Source organism: Syzygium oleosum, unplaced genomic scaffold (genome assembly GCF_021117445.2).
Source record: "Syzygium oleosum isolate NSW1041296 unplaced genomic scaffold, Sole_v2.1 Sole_v2.10, whole genome shotgun sequence".
In the NCBI taxonomy this organism is placed as follows: domain Eukaryota; kingdom Viridiplantae; phylum Streptophyta; class Magnoliopsida; order Myrtales; family Myrtaceae; genus Syzygium; species Syzygium oleosum.
In genome coordinates this window covers 8,592,873-8,609,508 of record NW_026607494.1, presented here as the reverse complement: position 1 = coordinate 8,609,508, position 16,636 = coordinate 8,592,873, and the positions used below count along the sequence as shown (strand labels likewise).

At 39.8% G+C, this 16,636-nt stretch overlaps 1 protein-coding gene and 1 long non-coding RNA gene across 2 annotated transcripts; one reads left to right on the top strand and one right to left on the bottom strand.

Annotated features, from left to right (window-relative positions):
* Window positions 1–5,664: 5,664 nt before the first annotated feature.
* On the bottom strand, window positions 5,665–6,385 carry LOC130139117 (uncharacterized). Its single transcript, XR_008817344.1, has 2 exons — window positions 6,020–6,385; window positions 5,665–5,954 (listed from the first exon to the last, which is right to left on the bottom strand). It is a non-coding gene; the product is annotated as an uncharacterized LOC130139117 (long non-coding RNA).
* Window positions 6,386–6,690: 305 nt separating this feature from the next.
* LOC130139115 (putative F-box/LRR-repeat protein At5g02930) lies at window positions 6,691–9,946 on the top strand. The gene is made up of 3 exons (XM_056315468.1): window positions 6,691–7,838; window positions 8,965–9,144; window positions 9,499–9,946. The coding sequence occupies exons 1-3, from the start codon at window positions 6,795–6,797 to the stop codon at window positions 9,838–9,840; spliced, it is 1,566 nt and encodes a 521-aa protein (XP_056171443.1). The 5' UTR covers window positions 6,691–6,794; the 3' UTR covers window positions 9,841–9,946.
* The last annotated feature ends 6,690 nt before the right edge of the window (window positions 9,947–16,636 follow it).

Genomic DNA, 16,636 nt, shown 5'->3' with positions numbered 1-16,636 from the left:
CGGCTGTTGCTTAGCCTATTTTTATCGAGCTTTTTCCAGGCTAAGCGTGTCAATTTTCACTTTGCACGTTTCTGTCAAATGATTTTGTGGTGATGCTTTTCCACTATGATGTTGTTGTTGATGAGTGGAAGGACTTAGAATGGAGTGATCGCGTCATACATGTATCTGCATTTAACCAAACTAAATGGCAAGTGGTCTTTTCCTTCCGACCCGGTAATGATCATTCACAAGTCTCCTAATGGATCTTCAATCTTGTTCTACATGACTAGGTGGTTTGCCAAACGTTTCCTGCATCCAGATATAGTTGCAGAATACAAATATATTTTTCGTGGATGAAGACCTAGGAGTTGAAGATTTTCACCCCGATAAGTGTGTGTGCTTCACCTCATAAGCAATTCAATTTTCTTTGCTAGCTTATGAGGAGTGTAAGACGTGATAGTATCGTGTTCCACTTTGTTAATATGCGATGCTTCATCAAATATCCGTTAAATCTATATTCATTTAGATAATTGGTTTCTTGATCAGCACATTAACAGCGCAATGATGTACTCACTTCATGTTTCCTTGCAAACTTCTTAACTTGTTGGCAATGATTGAATGTCATACCTAATTGTTTTGATGATTGTGTGCGATACTTGAAATGATGATTATGGTATGGTCCAACTTCAAAATGCCTTTGACAAGATATCTGGCTTTTGCGGATAGTTTGGCTAGTCTTTGTGCCCATTTATGTGTTATTCAAGCGGCGAAATCCGATTTTTTAGTCATTGAGCTACGTATATATATAGAATTGGTAGTTTAGGATGTTGCTGGGGTCGGATTTTACGGAACCCGATTACGACTTACGGTTTGCCGGATATGAATTTTTGAAGTTGAGCATGCACAAGTGAACAGGCGCGACCAGCGGCTTTTAGGCCTATTTTCGTCCGCTTTCGGCTCGATTTTGGGACGGCCAAGTTAGGGTTCTTGTAGTGCTCCAAATGAGCTTTCTTTTAACTATAAGCTCGCTTGGAACAGAGTTTAGTGGAGAAAGTTACGGTGCAACCAAATTTCGTTCTTAAGCTCCGCGTTGCGGACAGTTTGGCTAGTCTTTGTGCCCATTTATGTGTTATTCAAGTGGCGAAATTCGAGTTTTTAGTCATTGAGCTACGTATATATATAGAATTGGTAGTTTAAGGATGTTGCGGGACCATGGGATTTTATGGAATCCGATTAGGACTTACGGTTTGCCCGATATGAATTTTTGAAGTTGAGCGCGCGCAGTGAACAAGTTGTGCGACCAGCGGCTTTTAGGCCGATTTTCGTCTGCTTTCGGCCGATTTTGGGACGGCCAAGTTGGGATTCTTGCGGTGCTCGAATGAGCTTTCTTTAACTATAAACTCGCTTGAAACGGAGTTTAGTGAAAAAAGTTATGGCACAACCAAATTTCGCGCTCAAGCTCCGCGTTGCGAGGCAGTTTGGCTAGTCTTGTGCCCATTTCTTTTCTTACTCCTCTCATTTATGTATATCCATGTACTTATGTGGAGATGTGAAAGGCATATTGACACAAAACAAACTTGGCAATATTGCATGAAAGAACGCTAAAAGCTCTAAATCCGTGCAAGGAACATTGAAATTAAGATTGCGGAGATATACAACAAGAAGAAACTAATATTCAGACCTCAAATGTGGAATTCCTTTACTAAAAGGATGCTCTAACTTGTGGAAACAGATCTTATACCGAATAGGATGCTAAATTTTTCATCCAGCTAGTCATTTTGTTAAGTCCCAATGAAGAATTTCCCATCTTCCACTCCAGAAGTAGACCTTAATTCAAAACATAATCGTTTTTCGGGTCAATTTTCTTGATAGACAAGATTAACACACAGTGATTGCCTGTTTTAAGCAACATAATGCTTTTTACCTAAAGTATGCCAAACAATATCAGCTTTGCTTATTCTGACGCAAGATAAACCCTCACATGATTATAGAACACCACGAATTGTAATCATTTTCAACTCGTCACGACAAATGTAATTGCTATAGGTAATGCACCCTTCTACGACATATGGGTGTACCGGCTTTCAATCTTTGCCACTCTCTTTTTTAGAAAAGAAACTTCATTCATACAAATTGATAATGCGCATAGATGGATCCAATGAAGTGAGTAAAGATGAATCAGAGAAAAACAGTCACACCCAAGTGCAACACTAAAATAATGAAATCCACGGTAATAATTGGAAAGACAAGGATCTAAATAGAACTTTGAAAATCATCGACTCCGTCTTTCTACCGGATGAAACATAAATTCCAAAACAAACAAACAAGTAGGGCAAAATAATCTAACATAGTTACTAAAGACACAAGGAACACCAAAATTTGTGTACTCTTCGAGTGTTCTTCATCATGGGTCTCACTTCTTTGCCTTGTTCGATACCCGAAAGCCCAATAAAATTCTATAAGATAAATCCAACTGTGGATAAAGAAATCTGCCCATTTTGTTGCATATACTAACTCCATTTGCAAGTGCAGTGGCCGGTGGTGCTGCTACGGCTTCTCACCGGTCCCCTGTTCAATTTAGACAAGGGAATCAATTTAGAATCCACCTATGATACATAAATACATTTTCAGTCTAGTATAGTAGAGCTTGTAATTTTGCTAGCTTGAATCAAAACCAATCATCTTCAATATATGCATGAGTTCATGCATTACGGACCCAAATACTAAATTGTGAGACGACGCCATACGAACTTGTTCCTTCGGATCATTCTTGAAACTTCACACTAATACTTCACACAAGTTGTGATTCAAATCACTCTTGATCCGGCACGAACAAATATTATAGGTGAATGAGCCTCCGATCACTAAATGGTAAGTCAAAATACCAATGATTTCATTATAAGTAGCACCCAAAACAAATGGTAAGTCGAAATACCTTCGATCATGAATGAGCCTCCGATCACTTGAAGCGCATATTGGATATTTTCCGATGACCCAACGAATCTCTCATATTTCTTTTGTTGATCGGATGACCCAACCGAATGCCCCTCACAATTACACAAAAAGTCCGCCGGTTATTTCACCTTTTCTATTTTAACCGTATTACCCTTTCTCACTCCAAATCCTTTCTTGATTGCATAAGCCATGTACTTATGATATGCTTCAAGTTCATTTGAGAAACAATAATTCAAGAAAAATAACATCTCATCCTTTACTTAAGAAAGCAAATTATGTTTTATGAGTAAAATATTACCTCGAGTCACCATTTGATATCTTTACAAGTGCAAAATAATGCGAGGTGGTGAGAGACTATGAAGTTCCCTCCTAATGAAATAAAAAACAAACATTTTTAGAACACAATCACTCACACAAACATTTTTAGAGCACAATCAAACACAATCAACAAAATATACAAGCATGGGATTTATTTAGGGACCCAATGTAATTACTAAACTCCACATCGTCATCAATAATGAACGAAAAATCGAAATTAACGATATTGGGGTTTAATCTCTTACTTGCTGCCAAACAGAAAAAATCATCTCAATGGGGTATCATGGACTTATGTCTTTCCCTCATTGGAGCCACACCTACTTTTCCTTAGACAGGTTTATGTCTAGAAAAAAAGATTCAAGGAAAGTTCATATCTTATGCATTAATCCATTGTGTCTAAATGAAGTATCCGGACAAGCTATTAAAAAACCAATAAATTTGGCAAATCGATCACCATGTGTACCATAGAATGTCTACATTCTATACACAATTTTCAGGATCAGCTATACTTTTATAGTCACCGTTGTCATTCCAAAATCCCTAACATTAACATATCACGTTGAATATTGGCTTTAACCACACTAACCACGAGCAGTGTGCTCCTCAACCAACAAAAACAATCAACTATTGATTCATTAGATTAGATATCCAATGATTTTCAATTGGACAAAGCAAAAGCCACCACCCGAGACAACACAATTTACAAGTTAACATCTAACAAATTCATTCTAGCTACTATTTCTAAGCTTTGAGTTCCACTAAGATGCGACTCTACTTGGAACATCGGTACATCCACTCAAGACTGTCTATTGTTTGCGAGATAAGCCCAACAAATAAACATAGTAGCCCAAATAGGTTACGATACATTGCTCGCAAATACATCCTATATTATGGATTTCTCACAAGAGAAATGATCAGGATATTGAACTTTGGCAATAAAAGGAAGAGTTAAAAAATTGCTGTTTCTCCCGCGACAAATGAGCATGTTCAACAGCGAGGCATTTCTTCCCACCTCAAAACCTAGTGTTACGGAGATATCACACGAAGGAATTATTAAGTTTTTAGTGCAAATATTAGTGGTACTAAATGTTGGAGTTTGTGCTATTGTCCACAAACTTCCGATGATATCTTAATGCTAATTAAAGAAACGATAAAAGTACTCACATATTGTGCATAGTGAATCGCATCATCGGACTTCAAGCAACATTTCAATGCATGCAGGAGATCCTGGATTATCATGTATGAAACATTTCAGGGACAATGAAAGTAAAATCAAAGGAAGTAGATGGGCAAACTTACATATAGGAAATTTGTGACGTAAGCTATACACCCAAATTTACATATACAAGAAAAATGAAAGGCATCGTTCAAGTGTATCCTATCCACATTTACATTGATTCAATGGATACACTTGTCTTATCAAATTGAGTGAAAACTCGAAGATTCTCATTTTGCTTGTTAATTGCAAAAGGCATAATCACCTGTAAGTACCAGCTACCTCAACAAATATCTGAAAAAGTTGAAGAAATGCGTTCTTGAAATGTCTAGCTAAATCATCATCTACTTAAGTTGATCTTCCAGGACCATTGCCATTTATATTTGAATCAGCTAGAATTTAACTTAAAAGAGCTCCTAAATTGCCTTGAGCAAGGTAAGGCCAATAGCACATGAGTTCCATTTTTCCTCGTATGGATTTTCCATGATGATGTTCCTCCATCTTAACTCGGATATCGATAGTAGATAAAAGCATCCATGTACGCAATCTCTGTTTTGGCTTTCTCGATGTCCTCCTCATCAAGTAATAGAAATCCAAATGGATCATTGCCTACTTCAACTTCCGTGGATGCAAGATAAAGGAACATAAGCTGTTAGAGGCATGGTGGGTCCGATCTAGTTTCCTTGACGGTTTACGAGATGGAGGACAATAATTCTTGAAACGCAAACAACATGGAGGGCCACGATTTTCGATGTTACAAAAAGTACGGATATATTTTACATGACCTTGTGCTTGTTCTTATTGATCCTCGGCCGCTCATTGATCACGAAACCAAACTGCAAGGGGGAACTCAAGATAAAAAATATAAAAAAGCCAGTTATTTAAACATAATTAGATCCACACTTGAATTGACTACAATTAACAAAAATGACGGACGTGAACATAATCAATTTGCAGAAAATAGACTAATTGATGCACTTAATGAATAGAGCTCAATAGTCTCAAAGCAGTGCAACTAAAAAGATCCCTTTTATATTTTTGCAGATGAAATCCAATGAAGAGACAACCTATGATGCTTGCATCTATTTTCTCCCGCACAAGAACAAAAATGGTTGTCTGTGGCATTATCCGCAGATTGCACTCAAGAAACATGCCTGATGTTCTTCGACCAAAATCAATAGAGAGCGTAAGAATGAGCACAGGCCACATCTTTCATTTAGCACACAGTCATAACAAGCACAAGCATTATCACCCATTCACCAAACGAACCTCAAGCTGATTATTTGACAAATTAAGCACGACCAATCCGACAATCTGCCCGAACGCCAAAAAAACATAATAATAGGGAACCTGTTGGTAGCGCGGTTCGTCACAGAGAGCCGAGCAAAGCCGTTTCTCGGGACAAAGAGAGAGGGGCAGAGGACGAATCGCCAAATGGGGGCTTCGGAGGCGACGGCGTAGGCGGAGGCGGTCGCGTGGTCGAGATCTGAGCCACCAATCTTCACTTTAGGGCAAAAACGACGGGAAGCTCAAGTCATACAAAACCCTAACCTGAGAATGGGGCTTCGGGAGGTAACGCAGAGGGCGAGTCGAAGCCTGAGATCTCCAAAGGGGCTGCGGGAGGCGACGGCGGAGGCGCGGTTCGTCACAGAGAGCAGAGCGGAGCCATTTCTTGGGATAGAGAGAGAGTGGCAGAGGACGAATCGCCAATGGAGGGCTTCGGAGGAGACGGCGACGGCGTAGGCGTAGGCGGAGGCGGCCGCGTGGTCAGGATCTGAGCCACCGATGGGCTCCGGGAGGCGACGATGGAGGAAACCGGCGGAGGCGGAGGCGCGGTCCACAAAGAGCCGCGCTTCGCGGAGGAAAGAGAGAGAGAGCAAATGGGTTTTCTAGAAGGGGACGGCGGAGGCAACCGGCGGAGGCAACCGGCGTAGGCGCGGCGGGTTCACGACCAAAGGAAGAGGAAGTCGGGGAGGAAGGAAGAGGAAGACGCGAGCGCGAGGAATTTTGAGCGGGAGGAGTAAAGGAGAGAGAAACCAGGAGGTGAAAAGTGAATATTTGAGCACTAACGGAGGAGAGTTAACGGAGGTCGGAGAGAGAGGGAAAGAGTGAGATTTTTAATAAATCTGATCTGTGGGCCCGCTTGCCACGTGTCACGCGCTCAATGGAGTTGTGTATTGCTGACGTGGAGTATTCCACTCACGCAATATTTTCTCTGAGATTCGTCGCCGCCACAGCTAGCGTTGATCGCCCTGCTTTGCTTTTCCCTGGCTTTCTTAGCCTGAAGAGTTCCCTTTTGCCTCCCGCGACTTGTGTGAGCGAAGCCATGAGAACTGTTGATCGCAGAGGCAGAACCGGCGGTTCAGACCCGCGAAAGAGCAAAGAGGATGAGGCGGTCGACAGGATCAGCGATTTGCCCGACTCTCTCCTCCTCCACATACTCTCTTTCCTGCCCTTCAGGTGCGCTGTCCGCGCATCCTTGATGCTTCGGCTGTTCCGCGACCTTTGGAGATCTCTGAGCATGCTGTTCTTCGAGGAGTGTGATTTCCATGCTTGTCGCGGCCGTTCTGGAGCTGGTGGCGGTGAGTTCTTGAATTTCGTCAACCATGTGTTGGCTCTACACAAGAGCCCCGAAATCCATACGTTCCGTATCGAGTTGAGCTTTCATGCGAGTGGCTCTACTAACCCTGAATTTGACGGTCGTGGAGTAATGTCAAATAGATTGGATGAGTGGATATTCTTCGCGCTGAAGAAAAAGGTGAAGGTCTTGGATGTTGCCCTAGATGGGTGTACTGGGCCGTTGAAAGCATTACCAGCTCTTTACTATAGAGTGCCGAGTGCTGTTCTTGGTTGCAGTAGCCTGGTAAAGCTTAAATTGAAGGTTTGTAATATCGAATCTCTAGGACAGATTCATTTGAAATCGCTTCAAAAGTTGTCGATGTTTGATGTTAATTTAAGCGAAGAGGTGATACAAAATCTGGTTTCGGGAAGCCCGTCATTGAAGAAGGTGTCCCTCAGGCGCTGCCTTGGCCTGCAAGTTCTGAAGTTTGATAGGCACCCGTCACTTGAAGAATTGAATGTTTGTCTTTGTGTTGACCTCGAAAAAGTTGATCTTGCTAGTTCAGGCATCAAAATATTGGCCGTCTATGTCGGTTATCCCTTGAGTAAGATAATCTGTCCGAATGTCATGACACTTGAACTGGATGGATCCATAAATGAAGTAAATTTGGATTGGGGATCTTCCCTTAACGATGTGGCCCTCTATTTCTGTGACTTTGGAGGATTCTTTGAGGAACATGAGGAGGTCAAAACGCTTGTAGAAAAGTTTTGTAACATTGCATATGTTACTCTCGGCAATTGGATTATACTGGTAGGTTTCCTTCTATTTAAATTGGAGTATTCTGGTAGGTTTCTAGAATTTCTTGATGTGAGAAGTGGCAGTTGTGGCTGGAGAAACTAACCAATCTTGCATTATACGCTAATCTTCAAAACACAAATGGAAACTATTTATTTTAGATGAGGCTGTCTTTTTTTGTTTCTGTCTTATACATTGTCATTTAGTTGGTTTCATGCAACTTCTGCAGCTAAATGTTTCTTGCATAAGGGATGATTATGCCATTCGATATGAATGGATCTCTGTTGTCCATATTTGTGCTTTCTGGTCCAAATTCATTATTTAGATTTTTTATTTGTCCTGAGGTTAATTCCGCATAAGATATCCATCCCAAATTAAATGGTCGAAGTCTTAATATCTGTTTTTGAACATTTGAGAAACAGAACGATCATCAGTTTTCTGTGGTCTTTTGGAGTCTTTACTCAGTGTCATGCTTGATGGAGAGCCTAGCATATTGCTGGGACTTGCTGTCAGCTAATCTTGTTGCTTCGTTTGTTGGCTATTTTGGGTAATTTAGCATTTTGATGTTTGTGATAATAAAAGTCTGAATTTAATCTTGCATATTTGATAAGGGAAGGTTTCGTGAGTAGTCTTTACTCAGTATAAATTAAAGATTGATTCCTTCATCATTAAGGGTGCTTGTTTGTGTCAGTAATTCCAAAACTTAAGTAAATCACCTGGAGGTGTATATCAATTAATACTTAGAAGGGCTAGTGGGTGATAACTGGAGCCTGTGTAATGTGTGGCATTCTAGTTGTTCGACTAGTATGATAGAAGTGTAGTGGAGATTGGATCCATCTAGTACTCCTTGCAGTAAACTGCAGCTTTCAAGGCGATGGGTGCCCAAATTTGGGTTAAAGCAATGATTTCATTTCATGAAGTAAAGAAGATATCCACTTTGTTTATATTTTGTATTTGATCCGACTTAATTAGTGGAGGCGCAGTAGTTGTTGTTGGTTGTTGTGTGTTTCTGATTTACTATGTGAACATCAAGTATTATTGGTCAGATGTTGTTCTTTTACCTTTTTTAGATTTTTGTCTGTCCTATTTTATGTTTTATGGATCTCAATTCCTCCAATGGTTCTCTGTTTTCCATCTGCAGCTCTTCAGCATATGGGAGCTGATGTATCAACCATGCCCAACTTTCAGCTGGAAGTCTGTGACAATGACACTTAATTTGGCAAAGTGGCATCTCCCTGGGATTTATTACCTGCTAGAGAATTGCGACTTTCTAGAAACACTTACCATATATGTTTATCCGTCAAATGCCGAGGATATTACGGTGCCTACTTGTGATTTTTCAGAGACACTTACCATATATGTTTACTCGTCGTGCCTGATAAATGGTGTTAGAGACATTTATTGCTTTAGCTTACAGTTTTGCGAGAATGAAACGATATTTTTCTCGAGAATAAAACGATATTTTTCTCTGAAAGTCAAAATTATTTCTACTTTCACTGTTAGAGAACAGTGGCGCCTCTTCATTACATTGAATTTATCTCTAAATTTTGTTAAGTATATTAACTTGCGATTGAACTATGGATATTGGATGTCATAAATAGTATATTTTTTTAGAAATTAAATTTATTTGATTTATCAATGCTTGAGCTTTGCTCTTTGTTTGCTCTTTTGTCAGGGACGTACGTGGAATCGAGTACGTGACTTTGATGGAAGGAGTTACTGGAATTTAGTTGAGGGCACATTTCATTGTCTTGCATACCACCTCAAGAATGTAATGGTATATGCATGTGTGACCGAACCATATGTGATCGAGCTAATCGAGTTTCTGCTTGGAAAAGCACTGGTTTTGGAGAAAATGGTGATCTCTACTAAAAGGAATTTTGGACAAACTCGAAATAGGGTTGACATCGGCGTACAGAAGGACTCTCCCCCGGATATGCTTCTGGAATTTTCAAAAAAGGTCTTTAGTTTACCAAGAATATCTCCCCGTGCAGTAGTACACATGGCAGTATGTTGATATGGTTTTTTCAAACATAGAAGCACTACTTTATTTCATTTCTACAGTTTCTATCATACTAACAAGTCATGTCTCTATCCTCAGTTAACATTTTCCCTCTTTTGGTCTTAAATTGATGGATTCAATAGTTTATCAATGGAAAAACATGTTTATGAAACCTGTTATCATTTTGGTCGGTTTTTTCTCTAAGCCACTATTGCTGTCATTGTAAATTTTTCGAAGTTTGAAGTAGATGATGCAGTAAACATTGCTCGAACAGAAGAAAGCTATGTAATAGTCTGTATGGATAGCGGTAATGACACTCCAGCAATACGTCATCCATATGCAAAAGCAAAATATGCAAATTTGATTTTGGAAGTAGGGCCTAGACTTTAAATAGAGGAAGTTTTGTGGATATGCAAATTTGGTTCCCAACTTGGAAATGGAATGGAAGGAAGGGAGAGTAAGAAAAGTCCAGCAAATTGCTTGTCACTTTAGCTAGACATGTATGATATTACCATCAAACCCTTGTGGTCAATTTTGGCTTCTCAGAATTATCAAATTCAATTTGACGGTGGAAATCAACTATAAATTGAACTAAAAATATCTTAATTTTGGCAAGTTTATTTTAAATATCTTGATTTGATTTCGCAAAATAAACTCAAGGCCCATGTGATGATACAATTTCCAACTGGGGAACCTAATTGATGCTCAAGCAAAATGAGTTTGCTCGGAGATCTTTGACCTTTTCTAGCCTCTGAGTAGTCTTACATGTTAAATCATTGATGCTTCGGCCGTTCCGTGGCCTAAAATAGCGTCCATAATTTAGGGAAGTTCCTCTAATGAATGTTTTGCTAGCCAGTATAGTCGATGATAAAATGTCGTCCTCGCAGGTGTATGTCTATGAGTCTATCCATGCTAGACAATAAACACGAATTTTTTTTGTTCGAAAATAGACATGAGTAAGAGTTACCTATAAAAGGAATACCATGTTTACTTATACAGGCCGACAAGTTGAACCTAAAATCTTAAATTAGCTTACAGTTCGAGGAAAAATCACCTTATGTGGTCGCTACTTAGGAAAAATTATCTAAAAAGTCCTAAATCTATTACACTCTTGTCAATTTAGTTATAAATTTTTCAATTTTACCAATTAATTTCAAAATCTTTTCATATTTTGCCAATTGAATACATACAATCAATTTTGGCTGGAATTTACTTAGTCAGCGTTGACGTGCACAATATTTAATAATATTTTTATTTTTTAAATATTTTTTGAATTTTGAATTTTTTTTTTCTTTTCTTTTTTTCTTTTTAATTTTTTTTGTTTTCCTCATTTACTCTTGTTTTTTTTTTCTTAGCAACAGCTGGCAAGGGTTGATGGGCCCTCGCTGACCGCAGACGATGGTCACCAAGTCCTCGCTTGGCCATGCCGGCTGCGGGTTAGGCTGCCTTCGCCCGTGACCGCTATGGCCTCGCCTAGATCTGGGCGAGGCCAGTCGGCCACTGGTTAAAAAACAACAAAAGCCAAGAAGGGAAACAGAAAAAAAAAGAGAAAAAGAAAAGAAAATTTAATAAAAAAATTCTAAAAAAATATTAAAATATTATTAAAAATTATCCACTCAGTGCTGGTTATGCCACGTAAGACGCATAAGCATTTTCCAGGGTAAATTGACCAAATGGACTCAATTGGCAAAATTGAAAGGTTTAGAACTGAATTTATAAAAATACGATAGGTTTATGATTTTTTTGACAATTTTCCCTCGCTACTTATATTTTGAAGTTTCGAGTACTTAAAAATTGGTGCTTGGTTCAAGCGACTTATGGGCCTTTTTCTCAATAGTGAAATTCATTTCTTTAGTCTTTATACTTCATATGTTCACGTACCAAAGTTTAAACCTATAATGAGATAGAGCTCATTTTGACCTGACGCATAATTTGATTTCGACGCAGGCGAATTTTGCTACAACTTTATTGACCTTTTACATTCGGTTGAGCTTGGGTATGATGTCTAACATGCCCCTTCGCCGAGGGCAAAGCTTCAATTTCTTTTTTCCCTCCTTTGCGATTATACCATGATTTCTATATAGCGAGAGCTAGAGTTCGAGCATCAAATTTGGTTCAATTGAAAAAACAGAATCATTGTGCGCTCCATTTCCATGACCCGGTATGTTATTTCTTCCTTTGCAAGAACTCAATTCTTCTTTTGCACGGAACTTTCGTGATAAGCAAGATGGTCCGACGGGTCTCAAAGGTAGAAGTATCTAAAGAACTATCATGATACATGAATTCATCCCTCCGGAAAAATTATCCAAAAAGTCATAAACTTATTGTACTTTTGCCAATTAAGTCATAAACTTTTCAATTTTTCTAATTGAGTCTTAAACCTTTTCAACTTTTGCCAATTGAGTCTATTCGGCCAATTTTGACTAGAAATTACTGACGAGAACGCCGGCCGTCTTATATGGCCAGAAATTACTGACCAGAAATTACCCGATTCTCTTTCTCTTCCTCGTCTCCATCTCCATTGGCGGCATTGAAGGTGCGTCTTGCTTCTGGGTTCACTAATCGATGGATTGACTTCCTGTGATCTTGATGTAACGATTGATTTGTGAATCGATTTGTTTCATTTGTGTGTCTCTATTTCTCGGCCAGAGAATTCCCAAGTGCCTTTTAATCTCAAGTCTTCAAGTTGCGCCCGGTGTGGATCATTGGTTGACGCGGATTCTAGCTTCCCTCGGTGAACTTATTGCATAGATAGGAGAGAGATTTAGAACTGCCTTTTGGTGTTTCTTCTTTTGTCTCCTAAATTGTAGTTGTTGTGTACAGGGCATATTAATCATTGCGTGCGCGCGAGAGAGTGTGTTTCTACTCTCCCATTTTCTACTTTTCAAGAAGTATAAGCATCTCAATTCCAATTTTCATAATTTTTTGTTTTCTCTGTAATTGTGTTTTAAAGTAAATTAAAAAGTCTTCATCCAGCTAGTTTCTCTGTAATTGTGCTCTTCTGGAATTTCCAGAAAACTTCGTTTCAATTTGGATTAAATGCTGCTTTTGTTATTGTTAAAATATATGTCTCGAGTTTGAGCCCGTGAACGAAACCCGACTCAAAATTATTTGTGTGGAGGTATGAATATTTTAAATTGGATATATCCTAATATGAAATTGGAATAAGCGAAAAAAATTAGAGGAGGAAATACAATGACAGATTTATATTCGGATTAGGCTGAAATTGCAAAGTCCAACGTGTGGACAATATTCGGTCAACTTGAATTGGATTGACCGAAACTCACTGGACTTTGTTTCCTAATCCCAGTCGGCGTGGACTCCTTTGACCGAGCAACAATGGACTTCTTTACTCGGTGCATATAGATATATATGGCTCTCACGATTGGTTCCACGGTAGTAGTTGATCGTGAGTCTTGAAGCACCCTTTCTAAGTGAGTGCTTGACAGTGGATTCGTGGATTTGTTCGTGGAATTACACCAAGAATTCAAGTGTTAGTAGTGATTAAATCTTGTGGTAAGATTTGTGTATAATTCTTTCGTGAGATTGAGAGATTATTTCGTAAGGAATTGTGAGGTTAAACACTGCATGCGTTATTGGGTATAATTGGGGCTTGGGAAACACTTAGAGTGTTTGAGTGACTCGAGTGTGGTTGTAATCTCCATTATATCGCTTGATCTATAGTGAAATTCCGTGCTGCTCTTCCCGTGGACGTAGGTCACTACGATCGAACCACGTAAATCTGGTATCCGATTTATTTTCTTATTCTGTCAATTTTATTGTTCGATCGCTTGGCTTCCGCAACAATTGGTATCAGAGCTTGGCTTGGCTGAGTTGAAGCGAATCGATGGCGATAGAAGAAGGAAAAGTGAAAATCGACAAATTTGATAGGAAATATTTTGAATTCTGGAAGATGCAGATTGAGGATCATCTATATCAGATGAAACTGCACTTGCCATTGTCTGGGGAGAAGCCAAAGACGATGAAGCAAGCTGATTGGGAATTGCTGGATAGACGAGCTTTGGGTGTTATTCGGCTGACGTTGGCTCGTAACGTCGCGTTTAACATCGTGAATGAGAAGACCACTGCGGGTTTAATGAAAGCTCTGTCGGACATGTACGAGAAGCCTTCTGTGGTCAACAAAGTCTATTTGATGCGACGTTTGTTTAATTTGAAGATGAGCGAAGGTGCGTCAGTTGCAGATCATATCAATGAATTCAATGTGATCGTTAATCAATTGAGTTCAGTTGAGATTGACTTTGAAGATGAGGTACGTGCTTTGATTCTATTATCCTCATTGCCTGATAGTTGGAATACTACTGTTACTGCTGTTAGTGATTCCTCTGGGTTGACAAGTTTGACGTTTGATGGTGTTCGAGATTTAATTCTGAGTGAGGACATCCGTAGAAGAGAATCTGGCGAACATGTATCTGCTGCTTTAGTAGGTGAAAATAGAGGAAGAACTGGTACACGTGTTAGCAGAAGTAGTATGAACTCGAATAGACGAAGTCAGTCTAGGACTAGTGGTATTGTCTGTTGGAGTTGTGGCAAGAGAGGGCATCTTAGAAGGGATTGCCTTAAGCTGAAGAACGACAAGGGTAAGGGAATTAGAGTTGATCCTGCGTATGATGTTGCAGCTATAGCTAATGGTGATTCGGATAATGCCGATTATGTCTTGTCTGTCACTGATAATTCGTCGTTTGGCGGATGGATTGTGGATTCTGATTGTTCTTTTCACGCTACACCAAACAGGAACTGGTTTACTACTTATCAGTACACGGATAGTAGTAAAGTGCAGTTGGGGAACAATTCCGAATGCGATGTTCTTGGTGTTCGTAATGTTAGAATCAGAATGCATGATGGTATTGTGTGGACATTAACTGGAGTGAGGCATGTTCCAGAGTTGAAGAAAAATATGATTTCCTTGAGTGCCCTAGATTCAGCTGGGTATCGGTATTCTTCAGGATGTGGAGTTCTGAAAGTTCTTCGAGGTGCCATGGTGATAATGAAAGGAATCAAGCATAGTAGCCTATATGAGCTTCAAGGTGAGACAGTGACGGAATTCGCTGCGGAGACGTTGGATGCATCGGTTCGAGAGTCTGAATTGTGGCATATGTGTTTGGAACACATTAGCGAGAGAAACCTGAAGGTTCTAGGTGAAAGGAATTTGCTATATGGTTATGTTGCTGACAAATTGAATGTATGCAGGTGCTGTGATTTAGATCAACAGCGAAAAGTGCAGTTCAGTGCGATTGTCAGAGATACCACGGATATTGCAGAATTGATTCACTTGAATGTTCGCAGGTTGTCGCGATTTCCTTCGAGGAAGAGTGTCAGATTTATGCTAATAATTGTTGATGACTACTCGAGGAAGACTTGGTGTTTGTGCTAAGGTACAAGTTTGATGCTATTGTCAGTATCATGCAGTTAAAAGCTTTGATAAAAAAGGAGACTGGTAAAACGATCAAGCATGTGCGGACTGACAATAGTATGGAGTTTTGCTCGGAGCTGTTAAATGAATTCTGCATGAAGGAAGGCATAGTGAAACACCGCACTAGTGCCATTGAACCACAACAGGTTGCAGAGTTGATGAGCAGAACATTACTAGAGACGGCCCATAAAATGCTTTCTAGTGCTGGTATGGCTAGGAGATTCTTAGTGGATGTGCTTAATACGGCGAGCTACCTGAAGAATAGATCCCCATCGACTGCAATTGAATGTCGGACTCCCGAAAAAGTGTGGTCAGGTAACGTTGCTGATTATTCTATTCTTAGAATATTTGGTTGTCCATGTTATGTTCGAGTTAGTAATGGTAAGCTCGATGGAAGGACAAAAAAGTGCATGTTCCTAGGTTATGCACAAAGTGAGCGTGGCTATAAGTTGTGGTGCCCAGAATTAAATTCACCTATTATCAGCAGAGAAGTTACATTTGACGAGTCTCCAGTACTTCTGGCTAGGAGTGTTAATAGCAGTGTTTATACGGATCTGGACGGTGTTCAGCTTGAGGTGGAGTTGCAACTAGAAACTCCTGAGGTAGCGGGTACTAGCGAAATAATCGACACGAATGGTGCTTGTAACGAGGTGGAGCCTATTGAGCCAACAGTTGCTGTAACTGCTGATATTGATAAGGTGCGTATTCGATCTCCTGACAGATATGGATGCAATGATGATTTTGCTTTATCTGCGATTGAGGAAGTTGTGTCGGAAAATCCTTGTGGAGCAGTTAAAGGTGCATGTGGAGTTGGTGTTCTGATGAGGTCCACGGCTATGGCGAAGTTCAAGCGAGGCTTGGACTTGAAAGACATCTGTGGCGGTTGAGCCCATCGGGGGCTATGGGAGAGTAGTAGCGAAATTCGGATTCTATCAAAGCGATTGTGACTTGGCTCAAACATCGAGCCAATGTGGAGATTGTTAAAATATATGTCTCGAGTTTGAGCCCGTGAACGAAACCCGACTCAAAATTATTTGTGTGGAGGTCTGAATATTTTAAATTGGATATATCCTAATATGAAATTGGAATAAGCGAAAAAAATTAGAGGAGGAAATACAATGACAGATTTATATTCGGATTAGGCTGAAATTGGAAAGTCCAACGTGTGGACAATATTCGGTCAACTTGAATTGGATTGACCGAAACTCACTGGACTTTGTTTCCTAATCCCAGTCGGCGTGGACTCCTTTGACTGAGCAACAATGGACTTCTTTACTCGGTGCATATTGATATATATGGCTCTCATGATTGGTTCCACAGTAGCAGTTGATCGTGAGTCTTGAAGCGCCCTTTCTAAGTGAGTGCTTGACAGTGGGTTTG